This window comes from Lagenorhynchus albirostris, chromosome 1 (assembly GCF_949774975.1).
Source record: "Lagenorhynchus albirostris chromosome 1, mLagAlb1.1, whole genome shotgun sequence".
NCBI lineage: Eukaryota > Metazoa > Chordata > Mammalia > Artiodactyla > Delphinidae > Lagenorhynchus > Lagenorhynchus albirostris.
In genome coordinates, this window is record NC_083095.1 from 27,267,820 (window position 1) to 27,289,944 (window position 22,125).

The following is a 22,125-nucleotide window of genomic DNA, read 5'->3' on the forward strand; positions in this document are numbered from 1 at the left end:
TACCCAGCCCCCTGTAGCGCACCCGGCGCACACCCAGCTGGCACTCAGGAAACATTTGTCGAGTGAATGAGCAAAGTAAGTACTGCAGATTTAACTTCTCTGAGCCTCGACTTCCTCGTCTATAAAATGGGCATGTAAATACTTACCTGGGAGGGCTGTTGTGAAAACCAAGGGCCCACAGCAGATGCTCCAAACATTCTCCGACGCCGCACGCCGGGAGGTCACCAGGTGTGCCTTGCACCCCATTCCCCGGGCAGACACCACAAGAGGCGGCTGGGTAAGTAAGAGTAACGTTTACTGAGCGATACAGGACTGAGTACTATGAAGGGTTTACCAGGATGGAAACGCACCCCACCCCCTCCCCGGACACCCCGCAACACCCAGAGACTACAGTACTTAGGAGTTACACACAACGGCCATAACTGCTGGATATCTGTTCGTAACAGACAAACCATAACATATTTATACTGTATCACATCGAGTGACTATAGAAATCCATATATATATTGCTTGTATAAAATCTTTTTTTTTGTAAAAAATATTAAAAAAAAAAAAAAGAAAGATAAAAAACATGTGCAGTTGAAAGCCCTGCCAGGACAGCCAGTCTGTAAACATTCAGTGAGTATGTGCTTTGGAAGGGCGCCCGCGCCTCGTGCCCGCAGCAAACTCCAGCAGGGCCGGCGAGGGTGCACCCGGCTGCTACTCCCCAGCAAGGCCGCACCGGGCCCCGCATCACGGCCCTCTCCGGCCTCGCATCAGGGTCAGGGGTCAGGGCTGGGGCAGGCAGATGGCAGTGTTACTCAGCTCCATCCTCAGCCGTGTTTGGTTGTAACTCATGGCTTTTCCTGGCTGCTCGGAGGTCCCTGGGGTAGGTGGCCTGGCGGAGAGGCCGGAGAAGTGCCCAAGGCTGCCTGGCTGGGCGTCTCTCCGGCCTGGGTGCCTCTGTCCTGCCTCGTTTGCGCTGGGCCCCAGCAGGACAGCCCCACCCTCAAGTCTACTTTGGTCTCAGCGCTTGGTCCTTCTGGGTTTCGTCAGCCTGCTCTTCCCCTTATGCGGCTGATCTGAGTTTCACAAAAAAGCCCCACTAATTACTGGCTGTGCTGAGCCTTGCTGTAAAGTTTTTCATGCACCAAGGAAGGGCCCTCTGGTGGCCTCCTCCTCCTCGTCCTCCTCTTCCTCCTCTTCCTCCTCCTCCCAAGCCCACGGTCACTTCTTCTCTAGCTGCTCAAGCAGCGGGTTGCCTTCCGACTCAGGCGTCTTGACGCTGTCCGTCCGAACGATACAGGTGGGGCGATGCCGGTTCAGCATCAGAATGAGCTGCTGTCGCTCCTGCTTTAGCTCCTCAATCTGGGTCTTTAGCTCTGCGTTCATGAGTTCCAGCCGCTCGGATTCCTGCATGCAAAACAGACACATGGCTTTAGGCTCTCACTGGGAACCAGCTCCGGGAAGAGACTCTCCCTCTGGGTAGGCACAGGGCACAGCAGGCTGGCGTTTGCCTGTTTTCTGTCTGCCAGGTTCCCACTAGAGGAAGCACAGAATCTGCTATCGAGTCCCCCGGGGTAACTGACTTTCTTTAGGCCGTGCCTGTCACACCTGTGACACTGGCCTGTGTTGCTAGTGGGATGAACCCAGGTTATATCCTGGGGCCAGCCTGGCTCATGTCCCACCTCTCTTCCCCACTCAATCCACTCCAGCCACAGTGGCTTCCTTGCTGTTGCTCAAATACGCCAAATACTCTCCTGCCTCAGGGCCTTTGCACAAGAAACAAAGGGTGGGACAGGAATGGAGGCCAAGCGTATCCAGAACAGATGCATGGAGGGTCCACGGAGGGGTTAAAGGTGGCCCACGATGGCAGTGCAATGGCAAGGTGCTTTACGTATGATAAATGTATGTTGGGGATATATTGGCCTGTAGGGTCCACAGGCCCAGTGTGGTCACGTAATTCCTCCTAAAACATGTGCTTCCTGGTTATTAGTCTATAATGATTTAAACAGCCTCTTCCTTATCCCCTGATATCTAGAACCTCTGCCCACTGGGAGGCAATCAATAGTCATCCTTCTGGATCCAAAATGTGGCTTTAAATAGCCCTCAAGTGAGATTTCCAGAGAACTTCCAGCTCAGCTGGAGAGGCTCCAGGGCAAGGAAGCAACGTTGATTTGATTTAGGGGGGTTTACCTGTGCATGATGACAGGTGATGGGCGTACCAATTCAAGGCTCTGGGGGTCAACCCAGGAAAACACAGAGGCACCGGAATGGTATTTCTTGGACTCTGTCTAAAAACTTATGACCAGTTTGGAGGTTGGAAGTTACTCAAGGGCCAGCAAAGGGTGACCAGTGATTCTCAACTAGAAGCAATTCTTGCCTCCCAGGAGACATTTGACAATATCTGGAGACATTTTTGTTGTCACAACTGGGGAGGGTGGGTGCCCTTGGAATCCAGTGGGTAGGGATCAGGGATGATCCTAGATATCCTTCAATGCACAGGACCCCACAACAAGAACTATCAATCCAAAACGTCCACAGTGCCAAGGCCGGGCAACCTGCATCAGACCGAGTGTGGGCTGTGGTTGCGATGGGCTGAACGGCCCCGCCTGGGGGCCCAGCAGCGCAGCCTCCCTCGGGGCTCTCCAGGGCCCCAGGGCTGCTGTCTTCCCCACACCAGCCAGGCTGACTGAGTTGTTCCTTTTGCTCATGTCTGCGGAGGCAGCCCAGTGCTGGGGACTCAGAACTGCTGAGATATACAGTCCTCATGACCAGACGCTGAGGGAGAACAGCCTCAAAGAAGGAAAAAGTGCTCAGGGGAAAATATTAAAAGCCAGCTAGGGTGGTTTTGGATTCAGCCGGATAAAGCGCGACAGGGAGGCCGGCCTGGTCCAGGGTTCTCCAAATTCCGAGAGAAGAGCATCGCTGCGGGCCAGGAGAGACCTCACATGAAACCATAAGTCTGGGGCAGGTAGGTGCCCATCTTAGCTGCCTGCTCACTGGGTCTACAACCTGGTGACCTTGGGAATGTCTCTGACCGTGCGGTTCCCCCCAGTCAGGGTTTTAGCTCCAACTTCTAAGCCTCTGAGCCTCTTGCCTCCAGGAGTTTCGGTTCAATCCACCCACCCACAAGCGTGTGCCGAGAACCTGCTGTGTGCAGTGAATGCTCTAGGGGGTCCAGAGGCCCATGAGCCCCTACACAGGTCTTGCACAGCTTCCCCTCTAAGGGGAAGAAGGATTTCTAGAGCAGGGCAGAGCTTATCATGTGTCCATCAGCCATCCAGGGTTAGAAGACCATGAGAGAGTGGGCTAAATGGCCGGGTCTGACCTTGGGTTTGAAAAATGGGTTGACTCTGCTTGAGCAGAGAAAGTCGGTAGGAGTGGGGGGCATTTCAAGAAGCCAGCCCTGAGTGAACAAGGACGCAGACAGGGGAAAGCTTAAGATGTGTTTAGGAGATAAAAATCCTCCATTGTGACCATAGGTCACTTTAGGATATAGTAGGGTACAAAGCTGGGAAGGTGGATTTATAGCCAGAACCAGAAAAGCTGGTGGGGTTTGGAATCAGAGTCAAGAGTAAGTTTCCTAACTTCCCTGAGCCTCAGTTATCTCATCGGTAAAAAGATGATGATCCTGGGGATTAAATGACTGCACATGGGAAAAGCATTTTGTAAACTGAAGGGTTAGGGAGGCTTAAGGAATTTTTACTTTAAGCCATGAGCAAGGGAATATGAAGACAAGAAGGAGGAGAAGCAGAGGAGGAGGCCGTTTCCAAGAAAACTTGGCAGGTCTTGGAGACTGCCTGCATTTGCAGAATGGGCAGCTGGGAGGTGAGCTGCCCTTGAGCCTGGGGTGGGGGGTATCCAAGGAAGCAGGGAGGTGGGAGTTGTTCTGGAGAGCAGTGGGGAGGGCAAGGAACGAGTTGGGTTGCACAGTGAATGGAAGTTACAATGGACATGCAAGGGGCAGGGTCCAGCAGCCCTGCATATACATCCTCGTCCTTGAAAAGACCGCACGTCAAACCCACCTTACACGTGAACACCTGTATCGCACAAAAAGACCCAGTGGGTATGTGGCGACTTGCTTCCCTGTGCGTGTATCATAGGAATGGCATGATGTTTTGCTGGTTTGAAAATGTATGGGTACCTCATAGACTATCCTGACCCCTGACAGTCTGGCTATCAGACTGTAACTAACTGCTTTTTCATTTTATTTTCTTCTTCATTAGTTGGTGCTATGTATTTATTTAATGTGTAAGTATAAGTTGAGCTCAGAGGAATTTTTTTTTTTAAACCATGATTGTAGAAGTGGTTTGTAGTTTTAGAACAGCAATTGCCTGATCTGTTTTCCTAATAAACTCAGGAACGTGGGCTAGGATCTTCGCACCTTAAGTATGAAATGAATAACCCTTCTTGCATTTTTGTTTATCGTTTTGCCTCTGGTAGATATTTACTGCCCTAGAGAAAATGAAACCATTTGTCGTTTCAGAATGGAATTAATGCAAGTGAAGGAGGTTAATGTCTCCTCCACGGTGGTCAGTGAAAGGAGCAGAAAAAACACAGGGTGATGGGGCTTCCCTGGTGGCGCAGTGGTTAAGAATCCACCTGCCAATGCAGGGGACACGGGTTTGATCCCTGGTCTGGGAAGATCCCACATGCCACGGAGCAACTAAGCCCGTGCGCCACAACTGCTGAGTCTGTGCTCTAGAGCCTGTGAGCCACGACTACTGAGCCCACGTGCCACAACTACTGAAGCCCACGCGCCTAGAGCCCGTGCTCCACAACAAGAGAAGCCACCGCAATGAGAAGCCCGTGCACAGCAACGAAGAGTAGCCACCACTCGCCGCAACTAGAGAAAGTCTGCGTGCAGCAACGAGGACCCAAAGCAGCCGAAAATGAAAATTAATTAATTAATTAATTTTAAAAAAACCCACAGGGTGAGGGGCTGGGCATCCTTCTGTGTGCCCTTGGACTAGTCACTTCCCTTCTCCGGACCTCATTTTCCCCCTTAAAATATAATAATTGGCCCAGGGAACTTTAAGCATTAAGATTCTCTGACTCTATTATTTTAAAAAGTTACCCTAATGCACTTAAAATAGGGCTCCACTTCCCAACTCTTTCTGTTAAAAAAAAAGAAAAGAAAAAGCCTGGTGCAGACTTCTGAGCACAAAAGCCCTGTCTGAGTTAAAATCTTGACTCTGCCACTGGCCAGCTACACTGCTGTGAACAAGATTCCTAAGTCCTGGAGCCTGGGCACCTGAATAGAGTGCTGGGCCACAGAGGAAGCTCTGGGCTCCGGTCCTGACTCGGCCACTGTGTGACGCTGAGCAACTCTCATCCCTCCGAACCTCAGATGCCAGTCAGTGGAATAGGGCGCCTTGCCTCCTCCAGAGTCACCGTGACCATCAGGGAGAGAGTGGCTATGAAGAGCAAGGAACGCTGTGAGGGTGTGAGACTGTGTCACTGATGCCCACACCCAGGGAGCTGTGTCGGGCACAGCGGGGTTACAGAGGCCGGCTGTACAGCTGTGGGGAGCCAAGGGGCCGCTGCTCCCGAATGCAGGCAGCGGAGGTGGCCTGGGGCCTGCAGGGCGTGGATCTGACCCCCACAAAGGCCTGCCTCCTTCAGGGATGTGGCTGGTCCTGGCAGGTGAACTCTGAGAGGCTACAGGAATCTCCCAGGGTGGCTCTGAGTGTCCAGGGGCCAAGGATGGGAGGGTAACTTTTTACATTATACGTCTATGTGTGTATGCGTATGTATGTGTGTGTGTGTGTGTGTGTGTGTGTGTGTGTGTGTGTGTGTGCGCGCGCGCGCACATACACATACATATACCTTGGTACCTCCAAGCCTTGTAAATATGTGACGTGTTAAAAATAAATTACAGAAACGCAAACCAAATCTACAGTGAGGTATCACCTCGCACCAGTCAGAACGGCCATCATCAAAAAAGCTACAAACAGGGCTTCCCTGGTGGCACAGTGGTTGAGAGTCCGCCTGCTGATGCAGGGGACACGGATTCGTGCCCCGGTCCGGGAAGATCCCACATGCCGCGGAGCGGCTGGGCCCATGAGCCAGGGCCGCTGAGTCTGCGCGTCCAGAACCTGTGCTCCGCAACGGAAGAGGCCACAACAGTGAGAGGCCCGCGTACCACAAAGGAAAAAAAAAAGCTACAAACAATAAATGCTGGAGAGGGTGTGGAGAAAAGGGAACCCTCCTGCACTGTTGGTGGGAATGTAAATTGATACAGCCACTATGGAGAACAGTATGGAGGTTCCTTAAAAAACTAAAAATAGAACTACCATACGACCCAGCACTCGCACTACTGGGCATATACCCTGAGAAAACCGTAATTCAAAAGGAGTCATGTACCACTATGTTCATTGCAGCTCTGTTTACAATAGCCAGGACATGGAAGCAACCTAAGAGTCTATCAACAGATGAATGGATAAAGAAGATGTGGCACATATATACAATGGAATATTACTCAGCCATAAAAAAGAAACGAAACTGAGTTATTTGTAGTGAGGTGGATGGACCTAGAGTCTGTCATACAGAGTGAAGTAAGTCAGAAAGAGAAAAACAAATACCGTATGCTAACACATGTATATGGAATCTAAGAAAAAAAAAAAAAGGTCATGAAGAACCTAGGGGTAAGATGGGAATAAAGACACAGACCTACTAGAGAATGGACTTGAGGATATGGGGAGGGGGAAGGGTAAGCTGTGACGAAGTGAGAGAGTGGCATGGACATATATACACTACCAAATGTAAAACAGATAGCTAGTGGGAAGCAGCCGCACAGCACAGGGAGATCAGCTCCATGCTTTGTGTCCACCTAGAGGGGTGGGATAGGGAGGGTGGGAGGGAGAGGCAAGAGGGAGGGGATATGGGGATATATGTATACGTATAGCTGATTCACTTTGTTGTACAGCAGAAACTAATACAACATTGGAAAGCAGTTATACTCCAATAAAGATGTTAAATAAATAAATAAATAAACTAATTACTTAATTACAAGAGAATCCCCCATGTCTTCGGGTCCTGACTGTGCACACAGCCATCTGCCTTCACGCCCTAAACCTCACACCCGGCCTCTGCTTCCAAGGCCAGAGGGGAGGAGGAGGTGGGCGTGGGGCTGAGGGGGGCTGGACTTGAGCCCTGACAGACTTCCCGAGACCTCCGTCCTCGAGGCCTGCACTTCTCTTGGTCCACCGCTGCCTGCTCCTCTCGCCAGGATAGCACCACCGCCACACAACCGGTCTTCCCGCTCTACTCTCAGCTCCCCGCCCCGCGCCCCGCGCTGCAGCCACAGCGACAGGGCGTATCTCTCTCCTCCCGAAACCCTCCCATGGCTCTCCATGACCAACACGCTTCATCAGCCTACAGGGACACGTGAGAGAGTGAAAGAATGTACCATTAGTAATCAGGCCCGGCCGGCAGGCACCAACCGGGACCGCCCCAGACAGCCCAGCACAGGGATTGCCCGACAGGTGAAGGCTCTGGGGCCCTATTCTCTCCATGGGCTGTACACTCCAGCTACACTGGTATTTTTTTCACTCCCTTCACCGCATCCTTAAACAACACCTCTTGCCTCTGGCCTTTGCTTTGGCTTTGGTGGTGACTGACCCCTCCAGCCCTGTCCTTCCACGCGTTGCCTCCCGCTCCTGTCTTATGTCTCAATCAGCAGTCTTTCTGCAGCCTAGACTCAGACAGGGCCCCTCCGTCTGTGCTCACAGCCCGCCACGCTTGCCCAACCTAACGCTCAGCACATATCCCATCCCTGTTGCCTGCCTGCCACCCCACTGCAGCCATGGCCTGAGGGCCCACTGTGTGGCGGGCACTCACTCAGCACTAAGGATGGACAGATGGGTCAGCGAACAGCTGGGTGAGTCCCGGCTCCACCGCACACTGGCAGTGTGACCTCAGGCAAGTAACCTGACTCTCTGCGCTACGGGTCCGTGTCTAAAATGGGGATCATCAATGTCTAGCTCAGTGGAATGTTGTAAGATTAAACGAGATACGGGAAATGCCTGGCACACAGTAGGTGCTCAGCCGGTGTTACTGGAATGTGTGGAGCAGCTCGTCCCGCTCACTTGGCGCTGACCATTCGCTGCACTAGTGTGTTACTGGTGTGCGTTCACTTGGCCCTTCTTGCCTGCTGGCTGGCTGACAGGCCCTTGAAGGCGGGGATGGGATGTGAGATTCTCTGTTCCCTGCTATGCCTCGCCCAACTCCACAGGCACTCAGGGCTGGAAATGAGGGGTGTGACACTCCATCTATCTTAAAGGCCTATGTGAGACCCATGTCTTAGAATTTTCTTGAAAACTTCCCGCCTGGTGTTGGTCCACCATCTCTTCCAAGGGGCTCCCAGCTCCAGGAGTCTAACTCCACCTCCACTGACCTTTCCCCTGCCCTAGATGCTCACAGCCGGAGGTGTACACACTGCCCCACGGTGTTGACACCCATGATCTCAGATTTGCTCTCTGCTTGTTGCAAGCATGAGAAGAGACCCACAGATCCCCAGTATCAGAGAAAACCCAGTCCAGCCCGGCCTTGTCTCTCCAGATCCCACAGGAGGGACCACGACTGGTCCTTCCTGTGTGTCCCCAGCGCACCTAGCACAGGGCTGGGCACTCAGTACATGCTTAAAACTACTTGTCCACAAATCAACGAACGAGCAAAAGAATGAATGAACAAAGGAATGAACAAACCCACGAATGAATGAATGAGAGCCAGCAGGGCAGAGTGCTGAGGACGGATGCTCTGAAGTTAGCCTCAGGCCGAATCTCAGTTCTACTGCTTAGTTGCTGAGGGACCTGGGCAAGTTACTTAACTCCCCGTGCCTTCCTTAGTGTCCCCGTGTGCAGACAGAGAATAATGCAGCCCCCTACCTCATACAGTTATTATGCCAATAAAATGAGCTAATATGCACACTGCGCTTTGCACAGGGCCCCACTTCACACGTTAGCAACTAGTGTTAGCGGTTGCACGCTGTAGAAGGGAGCCTGACCTGTGATGTTATTATTCTATGGTGTTACTACTGTTATTTAGAAATCAACAAGGGATTGGGGGTGGGGAGGCTGGAGACCACCGGCCTGGACTAATTAGCTTTCTGGTCATGTCCCTTCACAGCCATCTACCGTTTTTGAGGAGCAGGGAAGGCCCATTTGGCACATTCCAAATGAAAGGGCAGGGATGTGCTCCGAGGGCCATGAGGCAAGGCGGCCCTCCACTGGCCTTGGCACGCAGAGCTGACCTCTGGTCCCAGAGGCAACAGCCGAGAGCTCGGGGGTCAGCTTCGGTGGGGCTGAGGCCAGGCAGATGGGAGGCAGAGCCAGAAGAGCCTCCTGCACGTGAGGGAGGAACTTTTCTCTGCCCCATCGCTACGCCCACTGCCCACGTGCAGGGAGCTCTCACTGACTTCATCTGCACCCGCGCCAGACAACTCTGGCAGCCCTCAGCGCACCGGCATGGGTAGTGCCAGTCCTGGGCCCTCTGGGCCCATTAGCATCGCGGGTCTGACCTCAGTTAGAGGCGGGGAACTTGGCTCCTCCCACCTTCTATGGCGGTCCAGGGATCTGGGTGGGCAGAACGGCTGCTGGCTGCCCCTGGGCGTCTTGGCTCAGGGAGGGGGCATCGGAGAGAAGGCAGGGAAGGCAGAGGGGTCGAGGCCGGTTGGGCAGATGCCAGCGAGTACACATTGATTCTGCAGGCAGTCGATGGCATCTCCTGGTCTATAAGCACACTAGCCACTAAAGGACAAGGCCGGGGTCCCCCCTGGCCACTGCCCTGCTCACCCGCTGCAGAAATTCCGTCCGTTCCTTCTTCTTGTTCCGGCATCGGGCGGCCGCGACTTTGTTCTTCTCCCGACGCCTTTTCCTTCGCTCTTCTTCCTCGTCTAGCTGTGAGGGCAAAGAGCCACGGATGAGACATTGAGGCAAGCCTGGCGTACAGCTTCCCTCCTTACGCTCAGACCGGCAGATGGACAACTTAACCCACACCTCGCCGTGAGTGAGCCGCACTGCCAGCCCGCTGGCCTCTTGGCGGGTGGGATGGCAGCGTTTCTCAGCCGGCCCGAGGATGCTCTCGGAGTAGGTGGGCATCCCTGGGAGAAGTCAGTGCCCCAGGAGGGCAGGGCCACCTGGGTTCTGCCAGCGTTCAGGAGGCCCAGAGCCTGGCGCTCTCCTCACACAGAGGTGACACCCCATGGGCGGTGGCAGTCTGTTCTCTTGCCTGGCCCAAGCCCTCTGGGCATTATTTTCCAGGTCAGTGGCTCCGTGGCACTTTCAAAACACCTTGGGCACGAGTGTTGATTTCACCTTCTGCCCCACTGTCACCTCCCTGAGGGAGGTATTCTGTCCTCCCTCTCGGTCCTTCCAAACCCTCAGATCTATCTCCTGGTGATGAAAACTCTCCCCAGCCCCCTCACCTGGGTTCATCCTTCTCTCTGCCTCTGCATGGTCTTCCCCCAGGACACCCACTTGCATCCCAGGATCCCATGGGCTCCTTAAAGTGCCCTGCTTGGGACACAGACAGAGGGGCCTTTGGAGTCTCCAGGCTTGCTTCTCCCCGAGACACACTAGGAAATTTACCACGCATGAAACAGGGCCCGTAGAATGGGAAGGAGAAGGCTCGCTGCCCACCAACACGGCCTTTCAAAGCTGCAGTTATTGTTGTTTCATTAATAATAATAACAAGAGCTGCCATTTGTTGCCTACTTTGCTAAGGGCTTTAAACACAGGTCGTGTAAACCTTACAGAGTCTGATGAGGAAGGGACTATGACTGCCCCATCTCACAGATGGTGAGACTGAGGCCCACCAGCTCAGTTTGCCCAAGGCGCTACAGCGAGGAAACGGTAGAGTCGGGCTTCCAACTCAAGATTTCTCTGACTTCAGCCTTCCTGCTCTTGACCACAGCCCCAGCCCATTAGGCTCACTTTGACGTGATGTCTCTCACTGTCCATTACCCACCAGGAGAATCTGGAGGATACACAGGACCAGCCGGTCTGGGAACGGCCTAGAGTCCGAGGCCGCTGGAGAAGGGTTGGGTTGCCAACTCTCTCACTTCTGGAGCCAGTTGCGGGTGCTTCTGGCAGCCTGAGGCCTGGAATAAGGTCTCAGCCGAAAGGGCTTCAGGCCAGGAAAATAAACAGCCTCTCTGCCTGCACTCCCGGCATGCTCTAGGAGCTCAAGACCGAGGGCCTGGGCTGGAGACAGGACCCACGGCCCTCAGCACAGGCCCTGGCCGGGCAGCCCCTCCTCCTTCTCCACCACCTTGGAGCTTCTCCCTGACCCACTCCCACCCTGCCTGGGAGGCTGGCTGGAGAGGCGCCTTGTCAACACGGCCGCACCCAAGCACCTCCCAGCCCCTTGGCCTCCTTTGAAACAGAACCAGAAGTGACAGCTCCTCTGGCTGACCCGCATCTGGGGAAATAGAAACCCGGACAAAGTTGATTCCACCCAACCTCTACCTCACCCCCAACAAGGCCGAGGTAACCGTGACGACAGGCAGAGGGAAGGAACTGGAGGAAGTGGCTGGCAGTGCAATCTCCCCTCGGCCGAGAGGGTTTGCCCACAAACTGCCAAGGTGATGTGCGCAACCTGGGCCCTGCCAGGCTCACAGGGTTCTGGGGTTCTGGCAGAGCCGCCGTTTCCTAGGAGACACAACCTCTGTCCTCCACCTCCCCACCCCACCCCTGCGCAGGGCCTCATCCTACATAAAGCTGGAAGCCAACGGAAGCTGCGCTAGCAGCAGACGCGAAGAGGTTCAACGCTGGAAGTTTAAGACAACAACTGGGCCAGGATGACACCTAGATGGGGGGCCGCTCCACCCTGCCTCCGCAGCCACATCAATTCCTCCTGCCATTCCTCTCGACTCCAAACGTCTCACCCTTCTCCAAGCCAGCCAGGCCCTCCTGAGATGACCTTCCTTTCCTATTTGTAAACTCTTACAACCCTCAAGAGCAAATGCCACCTCCTCCAGGAAGGCTCCTTTGACTCCCCAGATAGAATTAACTGCTTTTTCTATGCTGCTACAGCACTTTGAGTTCCCCGCTGTAAGAGTCTCTATCATACCCCTTGGTAATTCTCTGCTTATGTAGTAGCGGCCTTCCCTGCTAATCTGGAGAATGGGGGACCTGGGTATCCCCAGCACCTGGCATAGAACATGGCACTGAATAGGGGCACAGCAAATGTTAGTCAAATGAATGAATGGAATAAAAAATTCAAGAGAAACACGCCACAGGCTTGGATTCTATAATTATAAAAGTGATTTATTGCCTACATTTGCATCTGCATAACCTTTTCTCCAGTGCTTATAAGGAGCTGTCTCTGCCAGGGATGGCCTCTTCTCTCCGTCTGCAGGAGGCCAGCAAATCTTGGGGATTGGGTGCTGCCATCCCCAGAAGCACATTGGTCAAAGATGGGTGTCAAGATTTAGGGTGCAGGGACTTCCCTGGTGCCACAGTGGTTAAGAACCCACCTGCCAATGCAGGGGACACGGGTTCCAGCCCTGGTCCGGGAAGATCCCACATGCCGCGGAGCAACTAAGCCCGTGCGCCACAACTACTGAGCCTGCGCTCTAGGGCCCACGAGCCACAACTACTGAGCCCGTGTGCCACAACTACTGAAGCCCGCGCACCTAGAGCCTGTGCTCCACAACAAAGAGAAGCCACTGTGATGAGAAGCCCGCACACCGCAAGGAAGAGTAGCCCCCGCTCGCCACAACTAGAGAAAGCCTGAGCGCAGCAACGAAGACCCAACGCAGCCAAATAAGAAAAAAAAAAAAACTTCAGGGTGCAGACCACCGATGGCTGTGGTGGGTGGGGTGCACAAATCCCAAGCAGGCCCTGGAAGGATCCAGGCTGTGCACTTAAGCCTAAAGCCCCCAGCACCACAGCACCACTGGCTTCCACGTCCATCCCTGAGCCTTTCCTGTACCCATGCCTTGGCTCATATCTCCCAATAAAGCAAGAAATGGCCCCCAAACCCCATCGTCACACTTTCCCCTTTGAAACTGTGCTGCCTCTCCCCCAAATCCTCCTTCTGCTATTTAAGAGCCTCCCACAGGGCACACAGAAAACGGATGCTGAGGTCCTGCTGGAAATAAGACAGAGGTTGGGCAGTGCCCTTGGCCTTCTCCAGCCCCACGGGCTCACTCTGGCTCCTTTCGCTGGGCCTGCATGGTCTGTGTCCTCTGACTGGAGCTGCCTGGACCGGCGCAGCCCTCCCCCAGGCCTTTGCTCATCCCTGGAGTTGAGGCTGCTGCCTTCTCCTTGCTGCTCCCCGGATTCTCTGAAGCATTTGGTCCCGCGTGGGTGAGAGACAGCAGAGTGTTTTCACCACCCACAGCTCAGACATCTAAAACCGGAACCCCAAATGGGAGATATGACTTTTTCTGCAGATACAGCGGGAAGATCCAGCATGTCTGAGGAAGAGGCAGCTTGGGGCTCAAGACATTTAAAAACCATGAGATGGGGGCAGGGGTGGAGTAAGCATATCATTCCCTCTTCTCAAACTGGATCCTGGCCCTGTTTATCCCCAATTCCCAGGAAGGCCCAAGGACAAAGCTGTCTGTGTTCTGGCAGTGAGGGGGGCCCCTGCACCACCCTTCACATGGGAGGGACAGACCTGGGGATCCGCGGCCAAGGGTGCCCTCCTGTTGAGCAGTCCCTCCTCAGACAGCCTGTTCCCAAGCCCCTGGCCCAGGTGACTGGATGAGGTGTGAGCGGGTGACCCGAGCTGGGCTGTATTCACCAACTAGAAATTTGAAACTGAACTGCTGGACTGGGAGGCATACAGGCTAGACAACCAATTTCAACCCGGAGAAGCAGAAAGATCAGGCTGCTGATGTGTAGAGGTGAGCAGAGACCACGCGGTAAGAGAGAAACCAACGCTCAGCTATAGGAGGGAGTCGGACAAAGAGAGGGAACGGGTGACAGAGAGAGAAGCAGGGCCTGGATAGGGCGTGGTGAGCGAGGTAGCCAGGGCACCCATTTCAGGAGGCACTCACTCTGGGGCTTGTGCCAGGGCAGGGTCAGCACCTGAGGGTGGGTGCCTCCTTAAATGCCATGCCCTGGGCATCTGGCTTGCCTCACCCTGTCTAGACCCCGAGAGATGGAGGGAGCTCCAGAGAGAGAAAGGTAAAGACAGAGACAGAGAGGAGAGACAGAGGAACACAGAGAGACAAAGGTGGGTGGAGAGAGACAGAGGGAACAAGGCAGACACAGAGAGAGAAACACAGGGATATGGCCACAGGCCGATGGTACAGACAGAGGGATAGACAGAAGCTCTCTTGGTCCTTCTGATTCCACCCCGGAGAGGCCTGACTATGCTTCATCTCTGTGGGGTCTGTGATGGGTACACCTGAACCTACCCTGGAAATGCCTCCTTTGGCCTGAAGGGAGCTGGAGAAGGCTTCTGCCTCTTGCCACTGAAAGGTGCCTGGGACACCAGGGTCCCACCCTTGTGAAGTCAGGTGATGCAGAAGGTGGTCCCCAGTGATCCAGGGGAGAAGGCCTACCCAGGAGCAATGCTTCTAGAACAGCTGGGAAAGTGGCAGAACCTGGATGCAGAAGAGCCTTTGAACAGAGGTGGGTCACCTCAGCAGGCAGAAAATCTCGGGTATCAGGGGTCCCAGGGGGTTAAATGGCCTCAGTAAACCAATCAGGACAGGCCTATGATCTTCCCCACTTTCACAGATGAGGAAACTAAAGATATCAAGGCTGTCCAGAAGGTCAGTGACAGCTTTGATTCCAGGCCTTTTGGCCCCAGGGCCTGAGCGTCTTCTGCTCTTGGAGGGCAGGTGGCCTAGGTAACAAGCCCCCCACCCTTTCAGCTCCACCCTGATGATGGCACCCTAAAGCAGCAGCAGAAGCGTCTGACTCTGAGCACGATGACCATTTTGTTTTTTCCTACCTGGGTATGTTTAAATAAAAAATAGTTTTTGCACAGTTAACATTAAATGTGTAACGCTGAAAGCAGGAGGGGGGCCTCCCCTTTCCCTGGTCATGTTTCTCAGGCCCCGTCTGCCAGCCACGTGGCTCTCACACGGTGGCAACAGTCACCCAGATGTGATTCTGAATTCTGACATTTCATAAGCATTTCCAAATATGTATCTTGCGAGACCCACAAAAAGACAGGATGAGAAAGAGCAATGACACTTTTTAACCCCAGGCGCTGCAAATACAGAAACTCTCACATGGACAAAGCAATAGAGAACAGAGCAATAGAGCAGGTGACAAGCAGAAATAGACAGCGGGGAGAAAACCAAACCAAACCCCCGGCACTAAGGAGAGCAGTGGAGGTCTGAGAGGCTCATTCAGACCAAGAACTGTCTCACGGGCAGAGAGAAGTAGGCTTATCTGAGACTCAGGGCATCAGGCTCGTCCGCATGAACTCTGGGGTCTAAGAGGCCTGGGTCGCCCTCAGCAGCTCTGCTGTGTGCTCCTGGGCAAGTCACTCCGCCTCTCTGAGCCTCCGTCCCTCGCTTGTACAAGGAAGGCACTGAGCCCTGCCGCACAGGGTCGTCATGGGGACTAAGTTCCAGCCCAGAGCCGGGGACCCAGGAAGGGCTCTGAAAATGCCAGCTTCCCTGCCTGTCTTCCCAGGTGAGGCCAGGGCTGCCCGGGGCCCACCCAGCCTCCCGCACAGACAGAATCTGGCATAAAAGGAGACCTGGGGGTGGGGGGGCGGGTGCAGAGTGGAGGTGCTTCAGGGCACGCGAGCTGTCAGTGGGCAGGCCTGGAGTGACTGCCCTGCTGCCTCCAAATCTAGCCCTGGCCACGCCCACTGAGGGCCCTCCCCCCTGCATGGAGGAGCCACATTTCAACACCAGGGACCCAGGAGCACCCTGGGAAGTAAACACCCAGATACCAAACATACCAGACATTCTCCCACATAAGCACGGCTGCCCGGAGCCAGGGGCTGCAGAACCTCCCCACCCCCTGCCTCCACCACCCTACCCTTCAGACATCAACAAAGCGGGCCAGTCCAGGGGCAAGACCTCGGCCAGGCCGGCCAGGCTGGGCCCACAGTCCCCTCTGCCTCCTGCCACCCCTGCAGGGAGGAATGAGGAAATGCCAGGGGCCCTTGTCCAGCACCCTTGCTGACCCCCTGCAGCCCGCAGGGCACAGGCCCTCTCCCCAGTATCTCTCCTGGGGCTGAGCCGTCGGAGACTCCACCCTCCTCTCTGTCCCATCTTCTCACTCCGAACGGCCAAGGTATGGACCTCAGCTATGAAATACCGGACAGTTTTAGTAAACAGTGGGCCAGGCTGTAAGAAAATTCAGGACAAACGGTCAGTCAAAGGGCTGGCGTTGCAAACTCAAGCCACCCCCAGGAGCCAAGCAGGTCAAGGTTAGCGAGGGAGGATGGCCGGATGAGGGTCTGGCCCCCAGAGGGGACACCCCCCACTCGCCCCAGGGCAGAGAGGGCTCCGTGTGGCCAAATCCTCCAAGTTTTCAAGTCTAGCTGAAAATGTGAGCTTGTGGGTAAAATCTCCCCATTTTTAAGGTTGGCAACGAACTCCATTTTGAAAAGAACGCTGCAGGAGCCAAGCAAAACACATCTGTGGGCTGCCCCGGCCGTGGGCTACTAATGTATGATCCCTGGCCAGAGACAGACCCCGGCGGGGCTGGTCACCAGACACCCGGTTCCAGTCACCGCGCTGCCCCCTCTCTCTGACCTTGGGTCAATCAGCCCACCTCCCGTCCCGTGGCGCATCTTTAATAAACACAAAGGCTCCCACTTCCCCTAACCTTCAAACACTTCTACAGGGTGGGTGCTAGGGGCCTCATTTTACAGGTGAGGAACCAAGGCAAAGTGTCTGCCCAAGGCCACCAAGCTGGGGAAAAACAGGGATTCAGTTCCATACATCACACTGCCTTCCAACACTGGGCCGGACCAAGAGCTCCCCAAACCCCAGCCAGCTCTGACTCCCTGGGGTTTCATTCGTGTGACCCTCAGGGGTCACGAGTGCAGCACTGGCTTTACTGAGGGGAGAGGAAGGGCCGTGTGGGAAGGGGACTCTTGGCAACACTGAGGCCAAGATGATGAAACCAAGGCCCAGGGGAGGGAGAGCTCGCTCCAAGGCTCACGCTGGAGGGCAGGGCCTGGGTCCTCACAAAGTCCAAGGGACACTGAGGGTCAGTCCCTGGGCCTCCTGGCTCCACCGACTGTGCATCACACCCTCTTTCTGGAATTCTCTCCGCCCTGGACGCTCAACACTGACCTTGTGTGGTCTCCTACTTCTCTGACTCTCCTTTCCTGTCTCTTGCCCGGGACCCTCTATACATACTGCCTCCGGATCACCGTTTCCATCTACTCGTGTGGTTTCAGCCACCACCTCTTCTCAAATGCCAAACAAATCTTTATTTTCAGACCAAAAGCTCCACTGCCAGCTGGACATTCAATCCAGATGTCCCTCAGCCCCTCAAAGTCTTTATCCTCAATTGGTGGATTCACCTCTATTCTCCACCCCACCTGGCACCACTGCCGAGTCATTCAAGGAGGCAGAAACTCAGGCCTCGCCCCTCACCTGTCCCTCTCCTTATCTCCAGTTTTGACCAGACAGGCCATCCAATTCTACATCCTAAACCTTCCTCAGATTTGCTCCCCACTCTCTATCTCCCCTGCCACTTTCCAGGCTCTCTCTCTTCTCGCTGTCTCTGTCTCTGTCTCTCCACTTCTGTCTCTCTCTCCTGCAACACCTCCTAGGAGGCCTCCTGACCCTGCACAACGATCCTCTATCCCAGCCATTGGAGGGAACTTTCTAAAATGCAAATATGATCCAGTTATTGGCCTTCAGGGGCCTCCTCAATACCCTCAGGATACCTTCAGGGGCCTCCTCAATACCCTCAATACCCCAAGCTCCTAATGTACCCAGCAAGGCTCCCCGTGACTGGGCCCCACCTGCCGTGGTCTCACCTCCTATCTATTCCTACCCTACACGCCATGTTCCTGCAACCTGGAGCCTCTGTTATACCTCACACTGCCCTGGCCTCATGCCTTTGCCTCTGCTGTCCCCTTGGCTTACTCTCACGCTGTACCTTCAGCTCAAGCATCACCTCCTACAGGAAGTCCTCCCTGATTCTCATCACCTCCAAGTTGGGGAGGTGTCCCTCTGCTCTGGGCTCTCACAGAACCTTGAGTTTATCCTGGCCTCTACTGTGCTATATACTAGCCTCAGTTTCTGCCCCCACTGAACTGGGAGTTCCATGAGGGCAAAGTCCATGTCTTGTTGACTTTCTGTGTGCCCAGCATCTTGTAGAGTTTATGGCCATTAGTAGCACTCAATAAATGTTTGCTTAAGGGAGGCCCGATCCACAGAGCTGGTGATCTGGACAAGAAGCCAGGACTCCTGACTCCCAGTCCAGTGCCCTTTTCAACTGCTCCCAATGCCAGGCTGTAATCCAACATTTTCACCTATGAACAAACCCACACATCTGGACGCCCTGTTCACTCAAAGCTCCAGCCCAGCCAACCACCAGGTGAAGGCTCTGAACAAGAGCTGGCAGAGGCAATGGCTCCACCTGCCAAGACGATGCACTCGGCTCTCCCAGCTGGGGGCACGAGCAGGTGGAGAAGCGAAGGCTCGGTGCGCTGGGCCTCTGCAGGAAAGTGTGGGGAGCAGCAGGGCTGAAAAGTAACTCCATCCTGAGGTTCTGGAACTAAGAAGACCTAGAGATCCTTGATTCCTGCTGCATCCACAGGCCTGGGAACTCTAGTTCAGGGAAGGAGAGTGAGTCTGCCCAGGTCTCTGGATCAGACAGCAGTGAGACCAACCAGAACACCACTGCTTTCTGGAAAGAAGCAGGGAACACCTCCTTTACAAACTGAAAGCCTGCCCCCACTCTGGTTGCATTAGAGCCATGGGGGATCCATCCAAACTGACCTGAGTGCTCACGTCTCAGCAAGAGGAAGCAACTCTGGACCTTGGCCTTCCCAACCCCCACCCTTACGCCCGTGGTCCTCAGAAAATCCTCCTCCTGGATTAAGAGAACCCATAAAACAATAGGCTGCCCAAGGCTTGGGCCTGGTTTATATGCACAGAGTAGGAAAGGGCCATTCTCTCAGAAAGCAGTGGAGAACAGCCCATTTCCACTGCTAAGAAAAGGCAGCATTGTGTTTGGAACAAAGCCTGAAAAAGCCGGCTGGGCAGGGTGGCAGCCATCTGTGGACCGCCCTGCTAAGCGGAGAGCAAACACTGTTACTGCAAAAGTGAGGGGGAGGCGAGGAGACAGGAAAAATCACCTTGGCTCCGGCAGAAACGTAACATTGAAGAGAAAAGGGACAATGGCTGCCAGGATATCCTTCTGTGGACAAGAGCTGTCTGAAGAATGATGGCTCTTTTTTGTTGAAATACGTCTATTACAGGCCCGTTTCATATTTATGGTTTAGGGAGGTTTGGTTTCCCACTAGGCAATCAATCAATTTTCTTGCCCAATTGACACTCACTTCAAAAAGATGAGAAAAGGAGAGAAATAGTGGCCCCCACAAGATTCTCCCCACCCCCAAAAGACTGGTAAGAAGCAGAATATATCTGGCAGGGAAAAATCCATTTTCTTCTCAAAAAGAGTTAACCATACAGTTGAAACTGGGTCTTTAACAACAGCAACAACAAGAAGCAGTGTAGCATGCCTTGATTACACCAGGGCAAAAACAAAAAAAAAAAAACAAAACACCAATAACAACAACAAAAAAACAGAGACAAGAGCTCCTGCAAAATGACTGTCTACAATTAAATGAAAATGCAGTTGTTGCAAAGAATATTTATGAACAGGGCTGTTCTGAAAGTCCCAAGCCGGCCAAAGTAGAAGAACATTTCAAGTGTCATCATCCTATTAAAGCCTTGGAAGTCATTTGTCTTTCATCATGAAGGTGAAAAACAAGGTCCTTGGCTTAATTATTCTCCACCAACGCGGTTCTGTTTAATCTGTACGCAGAGTGTGCAGCTGAAACACAGATTTCGGCCAATTTCTTTCAGGCACGAGGTACAGACGACAAATCGCTAAGCAGAATGGCGAACTCTACTTCAAGGGAACAGAACGCCAGCTGATAAGAATCCCACTCAGATGACAATGGTCAAAGGAACGCACGACCAGAGATGCCCGGCCTGGAGGATGGAAGGGTGATTTTCACCATGCGTGACTTATGCAATGAAATGGATGCAGCTAAAGTTCATAGAGGGGGGAAGGAGGGGTTTCACAGCACCCAGACAGATGAGGGGGGCAGAGAGCAGCCCCCCGTCCCAGTTTTCAGACCAGAGCTGCTGAGACTCTGGGCCAGATTCAGCAAACGAAGGTTCCTTTGGCATCCGAACAGTTTATCCGATTCTCCCTCTTCTAAAACAATAAAGGAGCTGGCCTATTGACAAGCTCGGCTGCTTAATTAATCGGCAAGTCCCTTCGGGTGTGAATGCTGGCAGCAGGAGCAACTCAAGACCTGGAAATAACTGCTTTGGAAATGCTAAGGTGTTTGCAGACGCAGAGAGCAACCCTGCCTAACACAGATTCAGGTACCACGTGATGGCATGCGGGTTGCTCCAGGAAGCTTGAGATAGGTTTGGAGAAAAATGTGGCTTTAGGCCCTAGTAGCCATTCTCAGAGAGAATCATTGCCAGTCAGAGCTGGAAGGGACGCTCAGTTCTGAGAGCATCAGAACCCACTGGAGGGCTTATTACATCACACATTTGGGGGGCTCTACCCTCTAAAGAGTCTGCTTTAGTAGGTTTAGGGTGAGACTCAAGAGTCTGTGCTCCTCACATGTTCCCAGATGCCAGCTGGTCTGTGCACCCGACTTTGAATAGGGCTGATGTAAACCAGTGGACTTCAGATCGGTTTCAGCAGAAGTCTCTTCTCCAAAGGATACTGCGATATACTAAATAGATAAAGGTGGCATTTTATTAAGGGGTTCAAATTGTATCATATACTTATTATAGTCATTCAGTGAGAACATTAAGATGTGGTTGATGCCAAATCTTTAACTCAGAGGTTATGAGGGACATTTGCAGGTTTCTGACAGCTTCAAGATCCAGATTATTCCTGTCTTATGTTTTCTCTGCACACACAGATCAGTAGTTACAAACGGTGTTTATGTGTATATATGTGTATACATATATACACATACACACACATATGTAAATAATGTTTTTTTCAGTTTGCCTTGCACTTTCAGGATGCTCATCAGTAAAGAGAAGTAGCAGAAAGAGCTCTGTTCTGAAATCTATGCAAAACAGATTAACCTGGCACCAGACGTCACCTTGGCAGTGCTCTCCAAAGTGTTAGATTTGATAACTAATAGGTATGAGCATGGGTGTGGATATTGCTTTTTCTAAAAAACAGATTAGATAAAATTATGCCTTAAAAATGAGACCCTGGGGGCTTCCCTGGTGGTGCAGTGGTTAAGAATCCGCCTGCCAGTGCAGGGGACATGGGTTTGAGCCCTAGTCCGGGAAGGATCCCACATGCCGTGGAACAACTAAGCCTGTGTGTCACAACTACTGAGTCTGCTCTCTAGAGCGCGTGAGCCCCAACTACTGAGCCCATGTGCCACAACTACTGAAGCCCGCGCGCCTAGAGCCCGGGCTCCACAACAAGAGACGCCACCGCAATGAGAAGCCTGCGCACCGCAACGAAGAGTAGCCCCCACTCGCCGCAACTAGAGAAAGTCCGCACGCAGCAACAAAGACCGAACGCAGCCAAAAATAAAATAAAATAAAATAAATTTAAAAAATGAGACCATGGCAAGTTACTTAATCTCTCTGAGCCCTGGTTCCCTAACAACTAATGGTACTGAAAGCACCTACCTCACAAGGCTTTTGAACAGATCAAAGGAGATAATCTCTACAAAGGCAGTTGTCAAACCATAAAGTGCACTGCTCATGTGATCCTTCCGTCCTGAAGGCAAACATCCTCACTCCTTCAAAGACCTGGGCTGGTTTATAAGGTACCACGGGTCTCAACCAATGGCTACAGATTAGAACCACCAGCCCGCCCCACCCAGACCAACTGAAGCAGAATCTCTGGGCTGAATGTCAGTATTTTTTAAACACTCTCCAGGGGATGCTAATGAGTAACCAAGATTATTCCATATTTCCTCCCGAGTTCCACACAAAACCCTGCCGGGCTGCTCCCATTGCTTCTGGAT

At 53.2% G+C, this 22,125-nt stretch overlaps 1 protein-coding gene across 2 annotated transcripts in view; it reads right to left on the reverse strand.

Annotated features, from left to right (window-relative positions):
• Window positions 1-278: 278 nt before the first annotated feature.
• The window catches only part of JDP2 (Jun dimerization protein 2), a 41,185-nt gene continuing 19,338 nt past the window's right edge, over window positions 279-22,125 (reverse strand). For both annotated transcript variants that reach the window (XM_060166384.1, XM_060166393.1), the window contains exons 3-4: window positions 9,777-9,881; window positions 279-1,392 (exon numbers count right to left, since the gene is read on the reverse strand). In XM_060166384.1, the coding sequence (XP_060022367.1) occupies window positions 1,207-1,392; window positions 9,777-9,881 (291 nt within the window). In that variant the 3' untranslated portion in view covers window positions 279-1,206. The remainder of the gene's footprint in view (window positions 1,393-9,776; window positions 9,882-22,125) is intronic.